We start from the raw sequence: 21,451 nt of genomic DNA on the forward strand, positions 1-21,451 counted from the left end.
TGCTCAATAGACATCTCATTCGTACATTATTTACATGCGTCTAGCATGAAGCACAGGCGCGAGTTTGACCCCCCTAGCAACAGTCGCTAGCGTCATGAATATTAATGAGCAAAGGTAACGTGTTACAAGCGGTACGCTATTAGAATAGGATTATTTGCACTAGATTCATGTTTTTGGACCATTTTGTTGTACTTTTCATTAAATCTACCTCAAAAAATGAAATCTTATTCATGCAAATTGTTCTTTTTCATGATTATTGGGATCAATAACTGTCGCGTTGACCTGGGCCAGTGGTTTTGATAGTGGTGCCAGTGAACTTCTAAAGCCAATGGAATTTCCCTTATTGTCTACCCTTGCCTAAATTGTTCCTGACCTATTAAATTCTTAATAAATTATAGGGGTAAATGGCATGAAATAACAGTAGAAGAATGACGTATCTAAGTACGTACCTGGACAAGCGTGCTTTAAGGTCCCAGAAGTTAAGATTTCCATCGACATCACCAAGCACCAAGGTGTCACCTTTCCAAGCAATGCAGGCAATACTACCCATACTTCCCTGCAACATATTCAATAAGCAGCGGAAAATAAAAAAAACCTTTCCCATACCTTCTATTATATAACACTATCACTGACATTTGTGTTTTGAGTATGAATGATAACTGAGAGGTTTATTAATATTTATGAAACCCAGGTGGTAAACACACATGGGTGAGTTAAAGTTAGATTATGTCAATAAACAAGAATGGTGCTTTGGTGTCACAGTATACGGCTCACCTCCAGTTGCGTAGGGTGGGTGACAGGATAAAACATTTTAGGAGACTTTCTGTCAGTGTGCTGACATAGATATGAAGGCTGCAAAGCCTTTGGGGTATGTAAATTTTTGTAACATGAATCTGAATCAGTCACGAAGAAGCTACGAAGGACTTAAAATCCGTGGTTAGCCCTCGAGTCTCTATAACAATAGTGTGAAAAGATGCAGGTACTGACACACTGCTTCTAAATGCTTAGGAACATAATGTAATACTTGATTGCGATTTCTGATTACGAAAAAAAAAGAGCAAGAAGACAAAATACTGGAGCGACAAGTTCCTCAGAAAAGGTTAACTGAAGTGCCATTACGAAAACACGAAACATAAAAAAGTTTAACTTATTCACTGCAATTGATAGTGATAGACATCAAATCCATTTTAACTTAGATGGCTGGCATTAGCCAGAATTTCCACCGCAAAACTGACAAAGCCTGGCGGTAGAGAAGCTACCAACCATGTTATGAATGAAGGAAGCAGAGAAGGAAAGAAATTTTTTAAGTTAACTGTATTTTTCTAAATTATGACTATTATGTGTTATTACAATATAAGCCCTTGATTACCAGTACTTAAACATAGTCTTTCAAAAAGGCACAGTCATGAATACAGTTTACAGGATTCTTGCACCATTTCAAAAGTCAAATTTAATGCTTTTGAAGACATTTTAAGCCCTTAAAAATATAACTTAAGGCCAAAACATGTCGCAACAATTTCTAATGAAGAAAAAAAAACATTTAATTTCACTGTAAACACAGAGCTACTGCCACACACCGTTGGTGTTTTTCTCCTATCATGTGCGACTTGTCGGCTTCAACCCCCATTGTCCCTAACGCAAAAGTCTTTTTGCAGACTTTGCACTAGGGGTGGGAACCTATGGATATGTCAAGATACCATACAATTTGCGATACAAGCCCAACAATAACGATCTCACGATTTGGCGATACAAAAATTATTGGTACATGGAAAATTCCGAAATCATTCTTGTATATTGTACAAAACAACTAATAAACAGGAAAACAACCTCTTTTAATCCTTCTGTTGTGATTTGGAATATGTTTCTAACTAGCAGACGTCCAATCTGTTTAAAGTGGGATAGTGGCAGAAATTGAACATTTGTTCATTCGCTGCTATCCCACCTCAAATGGATTGGACGCCTTAGCCGTCAGTGGCAACCAGTGCCACTGAGGTTGCTGACACTGTACCGTATATTAATTCCAAACTCTTGTATTTAGTGCACGGACGTTAATAAAACAAATACACACCATAGATGTTTTATGACAGACTGCAGTGATTTCACACCTGGCATTAAACGCATCTTCTGGAAATTTAATAGGAACTAGAATTTTCCATTAAATTTAAGACAATTTACAACATTGATTATCCGGATTTTAAGACATTTTGAAACATTTGAAGGACCACCGGGAACCCTGGTTTGTCAAACAAACAAAAATACAATGCAATTCAGTGCAATGGCAGAGAGCTGGGACACGTTGGTTCATATATCAACCATAAGATTTCGCCATGGTGCTTTCAAACATATCAACAGATGCAGTTAAAATATGTATCCTTTTTTTTTTTGTATACTAGTATACACTTTCTGTTTTAGCCCCACCAGGCTTACAAAGCACTGGAGTAAACCCTGGTAAATTATCATATTTTAGTGCGATTGATGATGATAGACGTCCAACCAAATGACTGGGAACAATCGCCGCCAACCCTCCCAGTCAAAACGGATTGGACCTCTATCACCGTCAACAGTAGCCATGGAGTTAATTTATGAGAGTTAATTTATAAAATAACATCAAATCTTGTAGAACAATAGAAAGTGTATTGAAGTCTTTCCTTAGTTTCAGTGTTGTAGTAGTAATATGGCAAAGTTACGATGTGATCATTGTAAAAATAGCTCATTTTAAGAACAATTCTGGTTGGTCTATCAACGTCAATGTCAGCTAATCAATTAAAAAAAATATCTATCCATATCATTTGGACTTACATCAGGAGGAATACGGGCTCCATCTTTGACAGTGTTTCCCTCTACAGTGATATGGTAGACCTGCCCATCTGTGTCAGTAAACACAAAATGTTCCCTGGCAGATATGGCCTGGTTGGTCTCCGACTTGCTCTCTGCATCTTGCAGCAGACTAGTGAAGGAATCAAACAAAAAGGCAATTCCCTCACTTTATATACCGTATTTTTCAGACTATAAGTTACAGTTTTTTTTCATAGTTTGGCTGGGGGTGCGACTTATACTCAGGAGCAACTTATGTGTGAAATTATTAACAGATTATGATATCATTTCACATGTTATTTTGGTGTTTTGGAGTGACACTGATGGTTTGGTAAACTTGTTAGCATGTGCTTTATGCTATAGTCATCTGAATAACTCTTAATAGCTATGGCCACGTTCGCATTCTGCCTTTGGCAATGTGTGCTGAATTGTATTATTGACTTTTTTATATTAAAATGCATGCTTTTAGTTTGTGGCGCTTTCACGCCCACGTGGGGGCGCACTCGCACTTGTTTACTCGAAGAAGAGCGCTCACACGCCAGAAGAAGACGGAGAGCTACGCAGCGTCTCTGAGAGAGTGGGCGAGAGAGAAATAGAGAGACATGGCTGCGAACCTACTATCATTGTTTATGCTTGTAAAATATCTCTACAGAGGCAACGTCTGTGTGTATCATCTTTTCTGTTGTTGTGTGTTTTCCACCCGCGATCGGACACTTAGAGCCAGTTGTGTGGTTGTTTGAACGATGTGCTAATGCTAGTGAACGCATGCTAACCGTTTGTGTCATTGCTGTAATAGAACCTAATTATCATGTATTTACATTGATGCGAACCTGTTTGGTATCAAGGACGAAATTGATTCAGCAAATTATATGGACGTCCAGCATCGTTATTTGGGAGTTTAGCTCGCTGTACAGCCAGGAAGGACCAAGCCGTAGCATCCTGGTGAGGACAGTATATTCGCATTTCGTTGTTCATGCATCATGTAACATCCTACTGTACACTTATTCAGCATGTTATTCTCTATTGTATTTTTATATTAAATTGCCTTTGAAGGTGACATATCTGTTCTATGTGTTGGATTTTATCAAGTAAATTTCCCCCCAAAATGCGACTTATACTCCGGTGCGACTTATATATGTTTTTTTCCTCTTCGTTGGGCATTTTATGGCTGTTGCGACTTATACTCAGGTGCGACTTAATAGTCCGAAAAATACGGTACTGCTCATCTGAAGAAATAATATGTGACACATAGGTGTTCCATTATTTTTGAGTGCTGACCTGATAACTGAAGATTCAACACTATTTTGCTCAGTGTCTGACACTGTCTGTCGAGCCATGGCCTCCCTTGCTGCAATCTGCTTCTTCTTCAGGCTCTTCAAGTTGTGCGATGGGGACCACTCCTTAAGTCACACACAAATTGCAATTAGAGGAGTTGATCAAAACATGGGCTGATCAAGGCAGAATCATTGTTAAGGTTGAAAGTAGACAGCAACCAAAGAAATTGACGTATTTTTACTCTCACATAAAGGAAAGGCAAACAAGAGTTAATCCCCAACCTTACTCCCTCATAGTAACTACTGGAGCATTGTAGCGGTGGTCTTGGATCTCATGTTTGCAATCAATATGGAAATAACACAGCAATATGGTACTAAGGAAGGCCAGCATGTATTATTAAGGCTACTGTCAGTTTTATTCGCTCTGTAGAGGATTTTACAACACCACTATAAAGTTTGTCCTGCATAACTCTTGTTTTATGAGCATAGCCGGCCTAAGGATGCTCTGCGTCTTGCTGAGCAAGGATATTTTGTGGGAAAATAATTCCAAGTGCCCACATGAACTGAAGGAGGTGCAGAACACGGAGAAAATTACTGAAAGGCTGTTTGAGCTAAATACTTGATTATTATTTTTGATAAAATATGGACCAAACAGAGTAAACTAAACTATGCATTTTCACATTTGGTTACAGCAGATTGTGCAATTGACCATTTGCGAGCTCCGCTTCCTTAACGGCCATTGACCGACCATATGTCTTTGTTTAGTGAGCATGATCCGACAACCTCTTGGATGCCACGTGTCTAATTGACTGATTTGGTGGGTTTGAGATCGCAAACTGCTATAAAACTTCACTGAAGAAGATGAAACGCATTAACAAACTATGGACGTCCAAACTGGTAAAGTTGTGCGCCTATTGAATATCTAACTGTATTAAATTGTATTCTAATGTATTAAACAATCCGGATGTACGGCGTCGCTCCCAAATAAATATCTCCAAAATAATGAAGCATACAGTGAAGAGAATACGTTTTTGAACACCCTGCTATTTTGCAAGTTCTCCCACTTAGAAATCATGGAGGGGGCTGAATTTTCATCATAGATGCATGTCCACTGTGAGAGAGATCATCTAAAAAGAAAAATCCAGATATAACAATGTATGATTTCTCAACAAATTATTTGTGTGATACAGCTGCAAATAAGGATTTGAACACCTGAGAAAACTAATGTTAATATTTGGTACAGTAGCCTTAGCTTCCAATTACAGAGGTCAAATGTTTCCTGTAGTTTTTTACCAGGTTTGCACACACTGCAGAAGGGATCTTGGCCCACTCTTCCACACAGATCTTCTCTAGATCAGTCAGGTTTCTGGGCTGTCGCTGAGAAACATGGAGTTTGAGCTCCCTCCAAAGGTTTTCTATTGGGTTTAGGTCTGGAGACTTCTAGGCCATGCTAGAACCTTCCTATGGAGCCACTCCTTGTTTTTTATGGCTGTGTGCTTCGGGTCATTGTTGGAAGACCCAGCCACAATCATCTTCAATCCTCTGCCTGAGGGAAGGACGTTGTTCCCCAAAATCTCACAATGCAGGGCCCCAGTCATCCTCTCTCAAATACAGTGCACTCATCCTGTCCCATGCGCCGAAAAACACCCATGCTTCATGGTAGGGATGGTGTTCTTGGGATAATACTTATCATTCTTCTTCCACCAAACCGCGGTTAGTGGAATTATTACCAAAAAGTTATATTTTTATCTCATCTGACCACAAAACATGCTCCCATGACTCCTCTGCATCATCCAAATGGTCATAGGCAAACTTAAGCTGGGCCTTGGCATGTGCTGGTTTAAGCATGGGAACTTTCCGTGTCATGCATGATTTCAAACCATGACGTCTTAGTGGATTACCAACAGTAACCTGGGAAAAAGGTGGTCCCACCTCTTTTCAGGTCATTGACCAACTCCTGTCGTGTAGTTCTGGGCTGATTCCTCACCTTTCTTAGGAGCATTGAAAGCCCACGAGGTGATATCTTGCATGAGGCTCCACTGCGATTGAGATTGACCGTCATGTTTAGCTTATCCTATTTTCTAATGATTGCTCTGACGGTGGACCTTTTATCACCAAGCTGCTTGGCAATTGCTCCGTAGCCCTTTCCTGCCTTGTGGATGTAAACAATTTTGTCTCTGGTGTCTCTGGCTCCGTAGCCCTTTCCTGCCTTGTGGATGTAAACAATTTTGTCTCTGGTGTCTCTGGACAGCTACAGGGGTTAATTTGAGCCGGAACATGCCGGAACACGTTCCGGTACCTCTTGATTTTGGACTCCACTTGTTCCGGGACCTATTTACCGTACTCTGTTCCGGCACCGTTGTGTGTAAATATTAAGGATAATATTATGCCGAGCGACGTGGAGGAGAATATGAGGCGATAAACTCATTATCATCATCACTTGCTACATTAGCGCCCTCAACAATAAATAACGCCACAAATCACAGTGCTTTACCAAATGGAGCACACATTACATAACACTGGAAACCACCACTCTAAGGCTACGTTCATACTACAGGTCTTAATGCACGAATCCGATTTTTTGTCATATCCGTTTTTTTGGCGTGCCCGTTCAGACTGCTTTTATCCACCATTGAGACCGTTCAAGTATTACGCATGCGCACTAATTCGCAGTCCGACACGCGCTAAGCAAAAAGACCCGCATGCGCAGAAGCATCAAAACAAATGACACACGTCATCCGTCATTCCAGGGATATCATGTTTTGCTTTTCAAAAGGAGGACACAAATAACAGACATAAATAATCCCCGTTTAGGCTTATATTCAAAGTTTATATGGATCGATAGCATGCACGCACTGTCCGTGCACGTCACACACATATGGGCAGTTTGCCCCGACTCTCTCTCGGCCGTGTAAGCAATGTTGAAATATTGCTCACTTGTAACAGAGAAAACTGAGCATTCTCAGGCTTATCCTCAACCCATTTTTATTTTTTAGGACTGTTGTGAAGCCCAGCCCTTCCCCGAAAGCCGTGTTCACTGCAAGCTAGGCGCTAATAACGCACAGGTGCATCGCTACGGTAACGACTCTCTCGCTATTTGATGACGTAATTGCTGCATGAAATCCGATTTGCGGGACTGGACAGTACAGACCGCCGCGACAGTCTGGAAAAATGTGGCCCAGATCACATACGAAAGTGACCCAGATCGGATTTGAAATGGTCCCGTTCTATGCGACTTGTCACGTTCAGACCGTCAAGTTAATGCCTCACTCGAGTCGGAAAAACACGAAAAAATCGGACTCGTGCATTAAGACCTGTAGTATGAACGTAGCCTTTGTCATGGTTGCCCAAACTTTTCATCAAGCATTTGGGCTGAACAGAAAACAGTCACTTTAAATTGTAAAAGCTTGGAAGCTAAAATAACACAGGAACCTTGACGCTTTTAACCCCCTCATTTTATTCTTCTTTCCGCCACCCTAATGCAAAACAAACAACAAGTCACTGGCGGGCGGATATGCAGTCCACCAATCGGAGCGTCGCGCTGGCGCACCAATAGGAGCCCCGCGTGATGCTGCAATATAAAAATGTTTTTAAAAAACATCCATCCATTCATCCATCCATCAATCGACCCACCCACCCATCCATCATCTTCCGCTTGCTTCAGGGTCGGGTCGCGGGGATAAAATAATAAGATGCATAGATTCATTTACAGAACATATCACAAGAATTGCATGTTGTTTACAATCTGCACTTTGGTTAGCGGTGCTTTCAACTCTGAACCATAGTAAAAGTCAACACCGCGCTTCCTTTCTCTCCCCCATACGCTCACCCACTTCTTCTACGCCAAATTGGCAATGCCGGTCACACTGAAACGGGACAGCGGCCCCTTGGAGATGCTGGTAACAAAGCTGTTTATAAAAATGTTACGTCATGTGAAAGAGTCAGAGATTTGTTGATACGCTCAAAAGCTGCACCAACAAATCAGCCCCTGACATAAATTGGAAAAAACTTTAGGATCAAACGGCATTTCAACATGCCTAAAAGACAGGCAAACGAGTCAGAAAAGCAACAATGACAACAAGGAATGTTTTGGACAACTAAATATGGCCGCCGTGCCAATCTTTTTTATGTTTTATTAGTTAGACCTGTTGAGAAACGAATTGCTGACTGTAAGTCCCACCTGTGGTTATGTGGACAATTGCCCGTGCTGTGCAGAATATAGCCAAATAATTCTAAATTATTGTCATAACATTCATACCATGGACATTATGCTTTTAATTTTTTTATGATTGTTTTGCTCGTACTATGATTCCATCTCTTTTGTGAAGCGTCTTTGTGGGGCTTGAAAAGCGCTCTAGAAATACAATGTATTATAATTATTATCATCTAAAATTGAGGCTTATAAGTCCCACAGCATGGCAAGTGGGTATTTGCATGTTGTTTCAGCACCATTTCTGCTTATATTCCGGGACCTGTGTCCGTCTCGTCATCCCTGGGCTGTCATATGTACTTTGCGTTCCGGCACCTTATGATTTACAAATTAAGCACTGGACAGCTCTTTTGCCTTGGCCATGTTACAAGTTTGAGTCTTACTGATTGTAGACTAGTGTTCAAATACTTATTTGCAGCTGTATCACACAATTATATTGTTAAAAAGTCATGCATTTTGATTTCTGGATTTTTCTTTTTAGATTATCTCTCTCACAGTGGACATGCATCTACGATGAAAAATTTCAGACCCCTCCATTATTTCTAAGTGGGAGAACTTGCAAAATAGCAGTGTGTTCAAATAGTTATTTTCTTGACTGTACATGTTACATGTTCTCTTCAGGAAAGATTAAGCTAACGCCAGAGACTAATTAGCGAGCAGTATTGCCAAACTTGCACTTAGAGGTAAGAACATTCATAAAACTACATATCAAAGTTGTACTGATATCTAATATTATATCTTACTAGGATATCATCAATATAACACGATAGGTATAGCCGTCTCATTGAGTGTGTTAACATTAAAGCGATGCTTACTTCATCAAACATAATAAACGCCCTGAACTTTTCATATTTTTCACAAAACATTTTGTAAACAGACACCGTAGTATCCCAACCCTTTGCTTTGCTGTAAGTGCTGAACTTGTATTATTTTGCCTCAACAGCTTCTTACATTTTCTTATAATGACAATATAACCCTCCTCTGAATATTGTAAACCATTTTGCCTCAATCTGGAGGAGGCTTCGCTGGTATTGCTCCAAAATAAATCACTTAACGCACTCTGGTATATGTCTCCTTGTAATGGCTTATGCCGTTGGAGTTACAAAGCTTGTCGGCTTAGCAACCCTAGCTAAGAGGGGCGGAGCTTTCGCAAAAGGTTTATTCTTATCCTGCAAAACACGGAAAAATACTGTAGAAGCAAAACAACAAAAACAAACATTGACTTGTTTTTCATCTATGTACCAGAGCTGTAACTGTAGGGAAGTTCTTTGCCATCTCTCGAAGAAGTGTTCCAGTCCTGATGTCCCACAACTCAAGTGGTTTGTCCCTGAACACTACAACCAGGTACTGCCTGAGGATGAATGTGAATGTAAAAAAAACATGGCAAAATTTTCATTTGTGTTTAGCCACTTTCAGACACAAACATCGCAAAATGTTGACGTGAACCACAATTTAGACGGAATGGTAATGTCACAATTAATCAATTAATTGAACCAGCAGATTCAGTTCACATATACTGTAAGCGTGAACCACTCACACACATATTTCAGGACATCAAGGTTTTTCTGAAAGGGGCAATAGTCTTTGGTTTCCATGTCAGTGTTTTAAATGCCAGTGTTAACTAACAGCTTCAGTGAATGGCATTATGTAAACTTTCATTTCATATTAAACTGAGACCTTTATATCTTCAAGAGGATAGGGTAAAAGGACATTTGCATAAATGCAGTCCAATTCAAATGCCATGGTAACTTCTGTGATTATGTTGCCATTATTTTGCCGCTATATCATGACCTTTATTGAATATCACACATTAGGTTTTAATAAGCCCTGACCCTTGTCACTAATGGCTTTCTATTCTAACTTTTTATCTTAAATGCCTTTCACGGCTTTGGGTAGGTCTCAGGTAATTCCATGTATTCTTCATTACATTTCAAATCAACTCAGGTGGTCTTTTAAGTAAAAATGATGAAAACGGTTACGATTTCCCAGTGTTTTTGGACGTGAGTGAATGCAGCCCTGGGAAGAGAGGCCCTGAGTAAGTAGGGCAAGTACTGAAGAAGCGTTGATGTTACTTAAGCGTCTCAGAACAAGTACTAACAATTGCATGATTTCGATGCTTAGTGTTTTAGGTAATTGGAAAAAAAAACTCACTTTAGATGTGAAACTTTTATCATCTCAATGGGTGGCTCATCATTTCCTCGCTCACCTCTGAATGCAAAGCATCGTCCTGCCAAACACAAACACAGACACAAATAGATAAAGTGAGAGAGGTAGCACAACAAATTAGAGCTGAAACGAATACTCGAGCAACTCGAGTAACTCGAGTTTAAAAACTGATCCGAGTAATTTTATTCACCTCGAGTAATCGTTTATTTTGACAGCTCTAAGCATCACGTTTCGCTCGGACTACTTTTAATGCGGGACAACGCGCTGACGTCACGTGCGTAGAGGAAGAAGCAATAAAAAAATATATAAAAAATTTCCGCAGCCGACAGCCGCTCCAAACTACGCCGACGTTGCTAAAAACTAGCTCGCGTGATGTTAAGTTGGTAGCAGGTAGCATCTGAGGAGTCTCATAGAGATCACATGTATGTTGAACTAGATGCACTATGATAGACTCGGCCGCATCTGGGCAGCGGTAATAAACAGCGGCCATCTTAAAGCAGTAGAGCGCTAAGCGCTAATAAAGAGCGCTAAGCGCTAAAAAATAAGATTAACGTTACTGTCTGAGTCACTAGCTCACGCAACGTTAGCCCTGCGGAGGGCTAGGTTTCTATTAATTATGACCACTTTCGATGCGTGGCTAACGTGTCTTACATACAGGCTTTAACATAACATAGCATTGTGGAGTGATGAGGGTGTAAAATAAAAACTTAATCATGCTAACTATCAATTTTAGCTTAGTAGTCATTGCTGGATAAAACACCAAGTAGCACTGGTCCCTAATGTGCTCCAATACAGCCTGTATCATACAATTATCTTGAACACTGCAAAAACACAAAATCCTATCAGGACTTACAGTTTAGAGTAGCGTAAAACTTAACTAGAACTTAAAAATGGCTTGACACAAATAGAAATTCAATTGAAACAGGTGGGAAAAATCCTAACTTTTAAGTGATGTGTGTTATCAAGCGTAATGGCATTTTTAGGTATAAATATATTTATATTTTAATAAGATCTAAAGGTTTTTTGAGTGAAAGCAGTGATTTTGTCTTTTTTTAATTCTAGTTACATCTGAGATGCAATTGTTGGCTGTTTTCAACAATATACATCGAAAATAAAGACATTGATTGACTGAAAATGCTTCAAGATTAGATGAAATGTCTTGTTTTCTCATGCATATTTATAATTGCTCTTCACCTAAAAATATATTTGTTTTATCCGATTACTCGATTAATCGATAGAATTTTCAGTCGATTACTCGATTACTAAAATATTCGATAGCTGCAGCCCTACAACAAATACACTTGTGAAAAGACTGATTCTTCCAAATTCACTTTAGTACCTCAAGGTATTAACCCACTTTCAGAGAGTTAAAGAAGCAAATGATCAACAACTTCAGCTTACCTTTATGTAGTCCACCCCCCTCTCTCCCTGAATTTAGAGCTGCCCCAATTAGTAGGTCAGATGTAATATCTGTTTAACTGACCAATCTAATTTGCACCCATTTATAACACACAAAAGCCTTTAGCAAATCATGCCCCTGCTGTTTGTGTGTTTCTCACCAGTAGGCATGTCAATGTGCTGCAGCTCATTCCGAACCAGTCCCATGTTGTTAGGAGAAGAAGTGGCAAAAGACAGAAAACTGGTGAGGCTCACCCACTCAATACCCCTGTGGAATGAACATACATGAAGTGACAAAGCTGGATAAATGCACAGTAAATCAAACCAGCCAAGAGTGCAAAATTACATATTTTTTAGAACACCGGGAGCAAAAACTACACTATAATAAGATGATAGGGAGTCGGGTAGGGAGTCGGAAGCCACATGATTAATTAGTCAATTTTCCCTGTAAATGTAAATGAGATGCTAAATAGTTTGGCCTCCTTGGCTGTTTCGGGGCATATGGCTTCTCGACTCTTCAGCATTAAGGCCTTTTGCTACCTCCACCAATATTGAACTACTGTACTACACTTTTTAGCACTACACTCAAAAGCTGTGCTGTCCATGATAGGCATTAGCCGGTATGAGAACCTTGAGCAAAAATATCACGGTTTCTCGGTATCACGGTATAGACCCTACCCACGTGACGTCACAACTCCGCTCTCCTGAATGGTACCGCCCAATTGTCCGTCAAAACATAGTGTTAACCTGTTACGGCTACGTACATTCCTCCTATTTACGGCGTGTTTTTCTGCTCCTTAACATTAATAATCAAAATGGTGAAGGCGTGTGTGGCTGTTGGTTGCACTAACAGAGAAGATGGAAGGAGAGACTTGAAGTTTTACCGTATTCCGAGGGATCCAAAGAGGAGAGCGAAATGGACGGCTGCAATTCGACGTGAAAACTGGGCACCAAAAAATCACCACAGACTATGTAGTAGTCATTTTATATCCGGTAAGATGCATTTAAGATATACTTAGAGGGTTTTGGGCTGACAAATAACCACAATTAAGATCATTGCTAGGCTAATCGCCGACAACATACACGTATGTATGTAGTGAGAGTGCTATCGCTAAACCATATAAACATTAAAAGCCTTAACTCCATTGACAAACGACATGAAATACATTAGACTTGACAGTGGATGTTAGCAATAACAAAAGATTTTGATTTGAAAATTTCGTAACTCACCTTTCCAAGCACAAGATAGATTCCTGCCGAATTTTCGTGGACGAGGACCTGTTTCACCCAACCAGCAACGAAGTATTTATAAGCCTCCAAGCTCTTGAAGTTTTTCAAATTTTCGTGAGAATAGGCTGATTTTGTGTGGACAAGATAATTGTAAATATCAGCGTAGCAGATGTCAGGCAGACAGGGCGAAGACAGTGGGTCGAAAAACATCGATTTGGGCATCAAATATGGATCTGGCGACTGTATAGAACGAAGCTTTTCCACATAACGCCTTTTATGCAACACATCCAGTGAGTTTACGGCATCAGAAAGCACCGGGTCTTCCATGAAATGCATTTTAAATTCCTCGATCAATTGAAACCAATGCTAATACAGAGACAAAATGACGGACAAGTGGGCGGAACCATACAGCGAGCACGTGGTTTTGTGACGTCGGTGGGTAGGGTCTATTGCAATTACAGCTCTAAAATGTTTTACTTTGAGACTTCTTGGTTACAAAAAAAACCAAAACTTTTTTCTCCATTGAATAGGATTTTTATTTTTTAAAACAACATATTAGCAAATTGGAATACTTTAAGTATAAGGTTAAGTAAATTAAAAAAATAATAAATAAATAAATGAAACATTCTAATTGAAATTAAATTTGCATGCTAATTAGGCACGTTATCGGCCTCATTAAGAAGCATACGTTACTGTATGTTTTACCACTGCTAGACGCACTACACACTCTCGCAGCTAGTGAGAAACGATCATGACAGCGTTTACTAACCTTTATTTTGTATGAATAAATCATATTCGAGATATTGCCTTCTCTAGTAGCCACCCCACGCAAACATTTTTTACATGTAGGTTGGCCCACCTATACCGCGGCAGTCTGTAACTTTCCTGTACCCGAAGTATTCCCATACCAGCGACGTCGTTTTCTTCGATGGGGGAAAGAGTTCAGGTGTTTTATGTCCTCCAGCCAGCGTGCAGCATAGCTGACTCACACTAAGCGGCAACTTGAGGAGGAAGAGTAAGCCCTTCATTTATGGGACATAAAAAATAGCTAGTACCGTAGTGAGGGTATGACGGAAAATTTTAGCAGTTTTGAAACCTTGACGTTTTCATACCACAGTACACCTTGAAACCAGTAACCGGCACATGCCTTGTCCATCATGGAGTCATTCTAGCAGGAGAAACTTTGATGCCATATATAGATGACATCTTTATAGAACATTAACATGTCGTTAAATTTAACTGTTTCAGTGTTATTGACATGATAGACATCCAATCTGTATCCATCCTTCTACTGTGAATTTGAATGAGTTTATCACTAGCAGACATCCAATCCATTTGAACTTAGAGGCTGGCAGCGAATGAATAAATTTCCTATCCCACTTCAAATGTACAGTGATTCCTGGTTTTCGCGGTTAATGGGGACCCTCCGCGAAAATTGAAAATCTGCAAAGTAGAGGCGGCGCTTATGTACATTAAAAAAACATTTTTGGGGGGGGGGGGGGGGTTTCAATGTATTTATTCAGATTTAAAAGCATTGGAAAAAGATACATACAACACGTTTTTCTCTTTTTTTCCCCAAAGTATAATTTAGAAAAAACAAACAAACAAACAAACAAACAAACAAACAAACAAACAAACAAACAAACAAACAGACAAACAATAACAAAAAAAACCTTCAATGTAAATTTTTATTAAAGGCTTTTAAGCACGGCAAATGTAATAATTATGACATGATATATATATATATATACATATATATATATATATATATTTATAAAAGAAAATGATGATTTGTACACGTATACATGCATGTATATTAACTTTTTTAAATAAAATACTGTTTTTTGTTTTTTTTTTTTAATTGAAAAAAATCCACGATGGAGTGAGGGCGCATTTGAAGCGCGAAGTAGCAAGGGATCACTGCATTAGACGTCTAGCGACGTGAATGCCAGCCAGACAACAAATATACGTAAAGCATTGGAGCGATACAAAAGTACATAAAAAATAGTATTGATGATTAAAAAAAAAAAAGAGAGAGAAAATTGAAATGACGAATAAAGCAAAAACTTATAAAAATAATATATTAATTAACTCCTCCTTTTAATTTTTTAGTTAATTTTTTTAAGTATTAAAAAAAAAACCGACACAAAAAAACTTTGTTTCCTTTGATTTTTGTTTTTATATTCCGTGCTACTTATCCTCACGAGAGACGTGGGGGTGCTGGGAGCCTATTCCAGCTACCGTAATTTTCGGACTATACGTCGCACCTCAGTATAAGTCACACCAGCCAAAAAATGCGCAATGAAAAGGAAAACAACATAAAAGTCGTACCGGAGTATAAGTCACATTTTTGGGGGGAAATTTATTTGATAGAATCCAGCACCAAGAACAGGCATGTCATCTTGAAAGGCAATTTAAAATACAATGGAGAACAACAGGCTGAATAGGTGTACGGTATGCTAACATTACATGACACTAGAAGTTAGATCGGTCCTATAAAATCCAGCCCGACCCAACCGGCCCGCGGGTATTAAAGCCCGACGCGGCCCGAGCCTGATCAATTAACTTGATTTGCTTGCCCGAGCCCGAAAAAAACTGAAATTTTATGTTTTGTTTGTAGGCGCGAGCCCGAAAAAAAAAAAAAAAAAAATTTATGTTTTATTTGTGGGGACTCAGGAGAAGGAGGAAATGCGGGGATGTGATGCGTGGTTGCATTTTGTGTGATCAAGTTTGTGACGATGCCGGTGCATATATGCATAATGATAACAAATTAAAGCCTGTCTTTTGTAACTAATTCTCCTAGTTAAACAAGACTGTAAGATGGATGTTGAATAAACATTTATATCTTTTATATTTGCGTGTCTGTTCTAACAGGCGGACAGTGGATTTGACATTTATTTTAATCTCGAGTTGGCAGAAAAAAAAAACGCAAGTTTGCTTGATGTTTAAATAGTCTACATATTTTCATGATCATTATAAATACATTTACACAACGAAATAAGACGCACCCTCTGCCAAACTATGAAAAAAACTGCGACTTATAGTCCGAAAAATACGGTAACTATAGGCAGTAGGTGGGGTATAGACCCTACTCACCAACGTCACAGAATGACGTGTCGCTGTATTCGGGCGCCATATTGTTCGTCTTTGTTTATCCATATTCTCAATGGTTTCAATTTGTCGTGCAATTTATAGAACAATTCACGGAAGCCCCGGTGCTTTCAGACGCTGTAAACTCATTGGATGCGTTGCATAAAAGGCGTTATGTGGAAAAGCTTCAGTCTATCCATTCGCCAGATCCATATTTGATGCCTAAATCGATATTTTTCGACCCGCTGTCTTCGCCCTCTCTGCCTGACATCTGCTACCCTGATATCTACAACTATCTTTTCCACAGAAACTCGGCCTATTCTCACGAAACTTTGAAAAATATTAAGAGCAGCACTCTAAGCAACATTACCCTGTGTGATTTCTAAAATGGCGACAATCAAAAAAAAAAAAAAAGTTGACTGCGATGGCTGACGCTTCACGGATAGGTGGATATTGGACTATTTCTTCAATAAAACACGCAACAACTGTGTCTGCCTCATTTGCAAAGAGACAGTCGCTGTTTTCAAAGAGTTCGATGTGACGCGATAATGATATTACCGAACAAGACACGCTGACATGTACGACAACATTACAGGGAAGATATGCAGCGAGAAATTATAGCAACTTGAAGCTAGTTTCATTTCACAGCAGCAGTATTTTGCAAGAGCCCGAGTGTCGAAAGAAAACGCCACAAAGACGAAATTATGAAATTATGAATGAAAAAAAATAATAAAGCAAATGTGACACACAGAAGGGCTTGCTAACATTTGTTTAAATATATTGTTCTATGTAAATCAGCCAAGGTAGCCCCCCGCATTTTTACCACACCAAATCTGGCCCCCTTTGCAAAAGGTTTGGCCACACCTGTTTAACTGATGATCCGTAGACGAGGCCAGCTACTTTCACTTGGTACCAGCTAAATATTATTCAAAATGTAATGATGGTGGAAGAAATAAGCATCTTGAATTTGAAACTGCATGTTGTCGGTGATTAGCCTCGCAATGATCTTAATTGTGGTTGTCAGCCCAAAACCCTCTAAATATATATTAAATGCATCTTACCAGATATAAAATGACTACTACATAATCCGTGGTAATCGTTTGGAGTCCAGTTTTCTCGTCGAATTACAGCAGTCCATCTGGCTCTCCTCTCCGGGTCTCTCGGAATACGGTAGAACTTCAAGTCTCTCCGTCTATCTTCTCTGTTATTGCAACCAACCGCCACACACGCCTTCACCATTTTGATTATTAATGTTAACGAGCAGAAAAACACGCCATAATAGGAGGAATTTACGTAGCGGTAATGCGTCAACACGACGAGTAGACGGACAAGATGGCGCGGAGGCATGGTTGTGACGTCATGAGAGTAGGGTCTATACCTTTAAAACAGTATTTTTCAATTTTCTTTTCTTTTTTTTTTTTTTAATTATTGTTAATTTTGTGTACACATGTATTCACCAAATTTTTTCTGATGTATATGTGTTGAATGTAAATTCAGTGGCCTCAACACCATCAATATTAATGACTATGGGCTGCATGCCTTCACATGCTCCATAAACAGGGATACAGTCACACCTGCTCTCTTTGTAGGGTTAACACAGATTTTATGCTTCTGGCAAACACTTTTTTTTGTCCAACTCTCAATGTTCGTATTTCAGATGGCTGCTCCCAGAGATGGAGCATAAATTTTTAAATATTCACATTGGTAGTTAATTAATATAAGGAAAAGATCAAATCATAAATCCCTGCCAGCAGTGAGTAATTTTCAGACTTAAAAAATGACAGTTTTTGCTGCTCATGTTGGAAAGGCTTCTAAAATAACTGCTCAGTTTCCTCATAGGGGCATTGAGCGCAGCATACCTTACTTCACAAGAATGGACACTGAGCTCCTTATGGAGAAGACCACTGGTAAGGTTGTAGACCAGCACAGACCCATTACTCGTACCTGAGTATAAACAAAATAGTTTAAAAAAAGAAACTGAGACAAACAGGTTCGTTCACTTTTTTTTTCTTTTGCCACTTTTTCTATTGCCACTTTTATCATTATCATCATGGCTGTATATGAACAAAACATGAAGTACTTTTGTGGCCCTTCTTTATAGTGAGTTCTCGTGTTTTGACATTTTCAACAGCCATTTTGAAAATGATAGCACCTAATTTGAGCCAACCCAGCTCACTAGGCAATCATGCATAACATTCAACCACTTAAATGTGTTTTTCCTTTCAGGAATTAAATTTATTATGCTTATTATAATTGCTCAAGGGGAAATTCAATTTACACTCTGCTGTATATTTTGTGTTCTACACCGCAGAGAGAGCCTCCAACACAGCAAGTTCCCTCGCGGAATACATAAAGCTTTGGTTAGTCACAAAATGAAGGTCTTATAAATAAAAGGATCGAGCTTAAAATTGTCACGAAATAAATTCCCATATTTCTCCATGACTAAGACTTTCCCCTCCTGTGTAAATGCAACGAATAATGTTCAAATTTGTTGCTTGATGAAAAGTACTCCCACTCTCTTCATAGAAAAGTGAGTCTTTTCCCTGGATGGAACATGTTCATAAAACTTCAAAGGTTCATTTAATAAGACCCATCCACACTGGTTGCAGTAGGGCTCCTTTTGAGTCCCTTCCCATTTTACATTTTCTCTTCATAATTGAACGAAACAGACTGAAATACCGTAATTTCCCAAATATAAGGTGCACCCGTGTATAACGCACACCCCAAATTTACTTGTAAAATCGAGGGAAATTTATTGTACCCGTGTATAACGCGCACCCTAATTTTAGCACCAATAAATAGAAGAATACAAGAAAACAGAGCTCGTGTACAGATACAGAAATGTCATTTTACTGACTGGTGAAACACAGCACAAGCATAGCACATTGATAGTTCAAAACATTACCGTAAACTGACAATATGTACGGTAATAATATGATCTGATGACTTCTTCAACTTACCAGAATCCAGGAGAAAACAAAACAGATGTGACTTTTCTTTTAAAGGCTGCTATATAACGTTTCATCATGATGAATAAATGTTTCCTCCATGGATTGATACGGTAAAATGAAAGTGAGAACATACGTCAGAAATCTGAGAGAGCTCATCGCTGTCGACACGACAGTAACAATAGGAACTACTGTTATTTGGGTTTGAGTTTCCCGAGGGACAGATATAGTTGAGTGACACAGGAAGTCTGTGTTGTGTTACGTTTGTTATGGTCCGAGTTGCGGAGCTGCAATAAATGTTGACTCAAATGAGTTCAAGAAACTAAATTCTGTGCTTTATGAAGAGTGAAAAAAGCAGAATTTAACACAGACGAAATCATTCGGCTGATCAGGGTGAAGTATTACCGAAACAAAATGGTGACGTCACATACCGTAAGGGTCGGCAACAGATCGCCGCATTTGTTTCTTCAAGACAACATGGCCGTGTCAATAAAAAAAAAAAAAGGTATATATATATATATATATATATATATATATATATATGTATATATATATATATATGTATATATATATATATATATGTATATATATATATATATGTATATATATATATGTATATATATATATGTATATGTATATATATATATGTATATGTATGTATATGTATATATATATATGTATATGTATATGTATATGTATATATATATATATATATATATATATATATATATATATATATATATATATATATATATATATATATATATATATATATATATATATATATAACATATATATATATATTTCTGTCTCCATCCATGTACCCGTGTATAATGCGCACCATGATTTTACAAGTTGATTTTGGGGGAAAAAAGTGCGCCTTATATTCGGCAAATTGCGGTAGTTTAATTTAGAAAAAAAAAAGTCCTAATCAGAGTGAAAATATTAGTACGTGAGTGTGCTTGCAAAGGAACATACCAACAGCCAGCATCGGTTGGTAGTGGTTGAAGTTTTTGGTGGTAAGAGGTGGACACATACGGATGGCAAAGGGTGGCAATGGCAAACCAGATAGGAGACCAGTCAATAGAAACTTCAGCTGGACTTCTTGCTGGTTGGAGGATGCAAGAGGGGCCTCACCAGCTATCAAAGTTTGACCTCGAGAAAAAAAATTACTGTGAATTTGTGGTCTATTGAAAAGTAGCTTGAGAGGCAAAGATATTGTGTGGGCGCCCCTGGTGTAAATGATGGAAGCAGTCATACCGATCATGTTGTTGAGAGAGAGATTCTGAATATGTTTCTGGTTTGGAGCCAGAGGAGATCCACAAAAGGACACAGGGGAGTAGAGTGGAGACAGCCCTGAACTGCAACAAAAGGAGAGAAAATAATAATTCAATATCCAGTGACATGAAATTACAGGATGCATGAAGAAAACCAGATTAACGTGAAGAGATAATTTGACATTTAAAAATAAAAAACGGTGTCAATCTCATCGAATCAAGATCCAACATGCTAAGCTAAACCACTTTTTTTTATAATTAGGGATGTCCGGATCGCATATTTTTGCACCAGAGTCCGTCACGTGATTTTGAGAATTGGCCGATACGGAGTCCCGATCCGATACTGAAAAAAGCTTTTTCTTTTGTTTTTTTTTGTCATTTGAACAAGTTCCAAACATGTTATAGTACTGTACTTTTTACAGTACTCCTTCTTTCTCTTTTTCCAGGAGTATTGCGGACTATAAAATGTATACAGTATATTTTTGTATCTTTTGGAAATATTTCGCTATTATTTTGTTACTTTTTAGACCTTAGGAAGTAAAAAAATATAAATTGGCTTGAACGATATTGGGAAAAAAACTAATTGGGATTGCGGGTTTGCCATATATTGCAATATTATATTGCGCTATTAAAACTAGTGCATTTGGTAAGACCCGCAACTCCATTCAACGGCAACAAGAGGCCAAGCCGCAAAGCCGGGGCACCGGCGGAAGACGACCAAATGGATGCAAGGTGGCGGACGACCGAGCAGAACAACCGGTAGGACGCCCGGGATGCCAGGCGCTGGAAGACCGAACAGAACGACCGGGACCACTAGATACCGTTGAGTCCGTGCTGCTCGCGAGCAGAGCCCGCAGAGACTCAAAAAAATTCATCCTTTTGAGACAGGCAACGATGAGGGAAAAGTTTAACCGACTGTCGTGGCCACATTAGCGTCATCTTTCATTTAGTTATGTGTAACTAAATTGTTACTTTGCTATCAAAAGCTCTATTTGTCATGTTGTTTCTGCTATTTTGTAAAAGGAAAACATTATTCAGATGTTT

The 21,451-nt window shown here is 38.9% G+C and overlaps 1 protein-coding gene across 1 annotated transcript in view; it reads right to left on the reverse strand.

The window, feature by feature from the left end:
- The window catches only part of wdr11 (WD repeat domain 11), an 87,478-nt gene that overhangs the window by 27,364 nt on the left and 38,663 nt on the right, over positions 1-21,451 (reverse strand). The window contains exons 9-17 of the mRNA XM_057848134.1: positions 20,391-20,491; positions 20,109-20,285; positions 18,042-18,126; positions 12,024-12,130; positions 10,450-10,525; positions 9,541-9,649; positions 4,093-4,214; positions 2,800-2,947; positions 450-556 (exon numbers count right to left, since the gene is read on the reverse strand). Of these exons, the coding sequence (XP_057704117.1) occupies positions 450-556; positions 2,800-2,947; positions 4,093-4,214; positions 9,541-9,649; positions 10,450-10,525; positions 12,024-12,130; positions 18,042-18,126; positions 20,109-20,285; positions 20,391-20,491 (1,032 nt within the window). The remainder of the gene's footprint in view (positions 1-449; positions 557-2,799; positions 2,948-4,092; positions 4,215-9,540; positions 9,650-10,449; positions 10,526-12,023; positions 12,131-18,041; positions 18,127-20,108; positions 20,286-20,390; positions 20,492-21,451) is intronic.

The sequence above is a fragment of the Corythoichthys intestinalis genome, chromosome 10 (genome assembly GCF_030265065.1).
Source record: "Corythoichthys intestinalis isolate RoL2023-P3 chromosome 10, ASM3026506v1, whole genome shotgun sequence".
Classification (NCBI taxonomy): Eukaryota; Metazoa; Chordata; class Actinopteri; order Syngnathiformes; family Syngnathidae; genus Corythoichthys; species Corythoichthys intestinalis.